Source organism: Achroia grisella, unplaced genomic scaffold (assembly GCF_030625045.1).
Source record: "Achroia grisella isolate CSIRO2021 unplaced genomic scaffold, CSIRO_AGI_Agris_v1 utg1086, whole genome shotgun sequence".
Taxonomy (NCBI): Eukaryota; Metazoa; Arthropoda; class Insecta; order Lepidoptera; family Pyralidae; genus Achroia; species Achroia grisella.
Genome location: NW_026712572.1, coordinates 1,606,889 through 1,612,576, shown reverse-complemented (window position 1 = coordinate 1,612,576; position 5,688 = coordinate 1,606,889). Strand labels below are relative to the sequence as shown.

Here is a 5,688-nt window from a genome sequence, read left to right as displayed (position 1 = left end):
TGTCACATTACTTTCTATTAATTGCAGCGAAACTTAAAAACCTGAACACACATCAATAAAAATAAAACAAAATAAACAAAAAAAATGACTCACCTTATTAAGCCAAAATAGTACAATCAAAACCTACTAATACAGTTTATAATATCAATATAATATACATTGAATTATAATGTTACATATCCATTGCTGCATCTATATGCAAAACTATACGAGCTGCATAAAGTCAATACAGCAATGTAAACGGAAATTCTATATTACCGTTATTGAAATCGAAAGAGAACGCAACGCAGTACACAGATCCTATCACTGAATGGAAAGGCAAGTAATACATTTCACCAAGTATAAAACGGTTGTGGGGATCAGAGACAGCACCAGTCAACAGTAAACGTCGACAACACCACTTACAAGTTGCAACATGATCGCTTTCGTAAGTTAAAAAGTGTTTACTATTAATTTAAAAAGTAAAACCATAAAAAAATATGTCTTTGCCTCGTAAAAATGTGATTAAAAAATCAATGTTCCATTTTTAAATGTTCGAAATTATTGAATAACGTTGTTGTTCCGGTGACATAATACCATTTAAGTTATATAACTGAATGATAACGTCGCCCAGTGAAGGGATTACCTGTTACTTGCTTACAATCTTGTTTTATTATTTTAAATGTTACAGATTATACACATTTTATACTTTTTAATTTATTCCATAGCTGTAATGTGTTAATGCATACAACATGTACGGTTATGTTAATTTATTTATGTTATACCTAATTTATTGTATATCAGTCACATTATTGCTGTAATTTAATGTTTACAAATCAAAAGATTAAATAGCTATTTATGGTATAGGTTATATTTAATTAGTAGAGACTGTAAACTATATTATTTTTTAATAACATTATTACCTGGGTCCCATAGTTTGGAAATATTTTGTTTTAAACTCTATGTTCTAGCAGTTTAATACACTGTTTTCCTTTATTCTGGTCGTAAGTTCCTCGTTATCTTTGTATTTATCTTGAAGTTTTCTATGATATATTTACTTAAAATATGCATATAAAAGTACTATAATTGGAGAAAACATTTTTCATTACTACTCGGCTTCTAATGGACCTAACGTGATTATTATATAGCCCTAACCCTCCTGGATAAAAGGGCTAAAGTTGCTGAGCTCAGCACCTTCATCTCGACAAACTCTTTAGCTTTACAATATTCCTATAGATTTATATCAATCTTCATTTATTGATTTAAAACTAGCTGTAACCTGCATGGAATTAAAATAACTAAAAGTAGCCTAATTTGCTCCTTATAGCATTAGCTATCTGCGAGTGAATGTCCTATCAAAATCGGTCCAGCCGTTTTAGAGATTAGCAAGAACAGATAGTTAATGCTAATCTCTATTTTTTTTATTGATATAGATTAATCATTACATAGTATAAAACAAAGTCGTTGTCGCTGTCTGTCCGTCCCTATGTATGCTTAAATCGTTAAAACTACGCAACGGATTGTGATGCGCATTTTTTTAATAGATAGAGTGATTCAAGAGGAAGGTTTATATGTATAATACATGTACACCCGTGCGAAGCCGGGGTGGGTAGCTAGTATACTATAAAAATATATACTAATTTATGCATTTGTTTACAGAAAGCAACAGCAATCCTCCTCCTGGTCAGCTTGGCCGCCGCCCGCCCCTCCGAAGAATGGCAGCCTGAAGGTCACTCGCACACGGAGCACACGAAGCCCTACCATGTGACGGTGGTGAAGAAGATCGGCGTGCCTATACCGCACCCGGTGGCCGTCTCCGTCCCTCAGTACGTGAAGGTGCCGATACCTCAGCCGTACCCTGTGCATGTCACCGTGGAACAGCCGATCCATGTCCCCGTTTATAAGGTAACTATAGATTGGTAAACGTTGTGTTGCTATATAAATTGAAATCACTATAAAAAATAGGGGTTGATGATAGAAGGGTGGAAAGAAGTCGTAGGTATGTGTTTTTCAATGCTAAAGCTTAAGCTAAAAATAAAAATTGTTGGGTGGATAACACTTATCACTTAAGGGTATCAAAAATAGATAGTAGCCTGTTCTCAGACCTTTAGAAATTCCGGGTTTGTATATATTCTCAAAGGTGACTGACATAGTGATCTATCAACGCACAGCCCAAACCACTGGATGGATCGGGCTCAAATTTGGCATGCAGGTAGATGTTATGACGTAGGCACCGCTAAGAAAGGATTTTGAATAATTCAATCAAGGCGATAAAATAGGTGATGAAACTTTGTCAATTTTAAACCGATCGGGCTGAGACTTTGCATGCATATTAATGCATGCAAAGTCTCAGCTACTATGACGTAGGCATCCCCCAAGAAAGGACTGTGAGAAACTCCACCCCTAAGGGGATAAATTAACGCGAGCGAAACCGCGGACAAATGCTAGTTATGAAAAAATGTTGTAAAATAGGATAAAATAATTTATGATGAGTCACCCTTAACACTTAGGGGTATAAAAAATAATTATAAACCTATTCTCAGACTCCGAGAAACTCAGTTTCCGAGAAATATAAACACGAGAATTTTACATATTAGACTTTATTAACTGAGCCCTCATTAGCATACTGGTAGCATAACAATAATATACAAGTATGTCCGTCTGTCTTGTCCGTTTATCACAACGGTTATTATCAATTATTCTGCATATATATTTTACATGCCTGTATGTAAAATACATTCGGACAGTATGTGTGTGTTTATATATTATTAACGACCTAATTAAATGAAGAACACTACCTATACCTATGAAAGCAGTGCCAACTCTTACAATACGTAGTGCTGTTTGCCCTTTGGTTTCCTCCTCATAATATACATATATATACATGTATTGTTGAGCTGTGCATCAGAGTTTGTTATTGACAAATTCCATTGTGTACACTACAAGACAATATATATATTATGCTCATAAGCTACTCATTCTTAAAACATACATAGGTAATTATTTGGTCAATATTTTCTACATCATTATTTGTATTAGCTGGGTCAGCTAATACAAATAATGATGTAGCGCACTTCCTCTGTATCACACTTACTTGACATTTATCATTATATTTAGCCTAATATACATAACGAATATTTAAATTCTACGCAATTTGTTATTCAGTTGTATATGCTACATTATTGCAAAGTTTCATCAAAATCTGTTCAATAGTTTTTGCGTGAAAGAGTAATAAACATCCATCCATTCGTACTCACAAACTTTCGCGTTTATAATATGAGCAAGATAATAAGATAAAACAAAATTAATGTTTAATACAGTATGACGATATACCGTTTGTCAGATAATTGGCTGTCGAGTAAAATGTTTATTAAGACACCAGTGAGTTACTTAGTCGTAAACGCTCGCACAGATTTACACCAGTATTTCGTTCTCTGTTATTGCCTATATAAAACGCGGGACTTGACCACTTACAATGTACAAATAAGATTTTGTGCACAATATGTTCTCTCACAATGATACTAATTAATATTTACATATAATAATATTCCAAATTTAAACTCATTTCAATTCGAAAGAACTAGTTTTAAATGTACAAGTAAATAAAAAAACTAAAAAATGTTTATGGTATAAATAAACAAAGATTCTTTTAATATTGACGTTATTTCGTCATTATACTGGCATAAATAGCCTACACTGCCTTGTTAGATAAAGCAGTATGGGCCGTGCTCTTCGTCTGTCCAAATGGGACTAGTTATAAAACAACAACTGTCATAATATTTCCCGCGCTTTTACTTGGTTGTAAAATTGACAATTGCAGATATGGCTGTATGACTTCTGATTTTGGCGTAACAAAAAAAGAAACATATTTCCCGCGTAAATGTTCTCGGGAATTGTAAATTGAAAACTAACTGTGATCTTGAGCCATAGTCCCTGTTTCAATGGAATGAACAAAAAAACATAATATGTAAAGAAACACTCTACACTAGGGTCTATTGACTGCTACTTTTACTTTCTCTGTTGCATTACATAATAATCGGTGCAGTGTCATATCGCGTATCTATGTCACTGATCGCGAGATACTCTCAAAACCGCAAGCGTGAAGCGAACATGTAACAATGGATATAATTAATCTATAGAATCGTGACCAATTTAGCCATTTTCTCTTACATCATCATGACACGATTATTATTGTCCTCACATACTTATCTCTATTATTATTTTTTCCAAAAACTTGACTCTAATAGACTTAATGGTCTAACGGTTTACTTACTTCCGATGGTCGTACATTCGATTCCTCGCACGGTACAAATATTTGTATTCATTACTAGCTTACCCGTGTAACTTCCTCTGCATCACACTTACTCTGACATTTATCATTATATTTTGGTGCAATTTATATAATATATTTTTAAATTATAGCCCATGTGGTATTCTGATGTATAAGCTATAATATTGTTAAGTTTCATCAAAGTCCTTTCAGTAATTTTTGCGTGATAGACTAACAAATCCGCACTCATAAATTTCCAGCTGTCCCGGCAAACGTTGTTTTGCCTTAAAATAAAAATAAAATTTAGGGGTGGACTACCCCTAACATTTAGGGTGATGAAAAATAGATGTTGGCGGATTCTCAGACCTACTCAATACGCTCACAAAATTTCATGAGAATCGGTCAAGCCGTTTCGGAGGAGTATGGGAACGAAAACTGTGACACGAGAATTTTATATATAAGAAGAAGATTATATATCATTTAATCTACTTGTGTCTTTAAAGAGATAATTCTAGATAGAGAGAGAATTAATAAAAAGTCTTACATAATATTATAATTTTGTTACAGGTCGTTCCCCAAGTAGTAGAGAAGCCAGTGCCTTACACAGTGGAAAAACCCGTACCTTATGAGGTCGAGAAGCCTTACCCCGTCGAGGTCGAAAAGAAGGTCGAGGTCCCCATCCCTAAGCCTTACCCCGTCCACGTGCCCGTGTACAAACATATCTACCACCACAAGGGTGGCAAGCACTAAAAAAAACCTGCCAAATTAAAATAGGGGCAACAAAAAGAATATAGCTTACTATGTAAGCATTTCGTCAACCTGTCGGCCATTAAATTTTGGCTCCAAATTAATGCTCCAATTGAATTGTAAATAATTATTGTAAGTACATTTGGTGGAGATGTAATTCCATCAGGATTGACTACTGTTGAAATGTGATATTTATTGTGTGTAACATTTTTGTTGTATGTTGTTTTGTTGCTGTTGATTGCAATCGTTGTTGACTATTGTGTAATTGTTGTTGGTTAATAGTAGATGATAAGATTGTTGTTAAATATACATTAAAAAAATAATTTTAATTATGTTATTTTATTCGTATACTAAACAATATCCATGATAAGATCCCTGAATAATTCACTCAGCGCCATCTAGTCCCATGCTAAGCAGATCTTGGTTATAGGCACTAGATAACTAATATAAATAAATAGTTTTTTTTTAATACATACATAATATACTAACATAGAAAACACGCCAGCTGCTGCCACTAGTATTAGTGTAGTCCGAAAAAAAAACTGCTTACAAGCAAGTTGGTTGATGGCAGAAATATAAGAGATGATAATGAATAATCAGAAATATATGATGATGATGATATATTTACAAATACCTAATATTTCTAAGTTAGGATTTACTAAACTAAATACCTACTGATTAATAAAAACAAA

General features: G+C 33.7%; 1 protein-coding gene across 1 annotated transcript; it reads left to right on the top strand.

Moving 5' to 3' along the window:
* The first annotated feature begins 356 nt into the window (after nucleotides 1–356).
* Nucleotides 357–5,277, top strand: LOC131843697 (uncharacterized). Its single transcript, XM_059192393.1, has 3 exons — nucleotides 357–427; nucleotides 1,639–1,884; nucleotides 4,817–5,277. Exons 1-3 carry the CDS (start codon nucleotides 416–418, stop codon nucleotides 4,997–4,999), a joined length of 441 nt encoding a protein of 146 aa, XP_059048376.1. The 5' UTR covers nucleotides 357–415; the 3' UTR covers nucleotides 5,000–5,277.
* The last annotated feature ends 411 nt before the right edge of the window (nucleotides 5,278–5,688 follow it).

What these genes read in the sequence shown, in the direction of transcription:
- LOC131843697 (XM_059192393.1), top strand. An exon ending in TCCATGTCCCCGTTTATAAG is followed by an intron (nt 1,885 to 4,816) that starts GTAACTATAGAT and finishes ATTTTGTTACAG; the next exon opens with GTCGTTCCCCAAGTAGTAGA.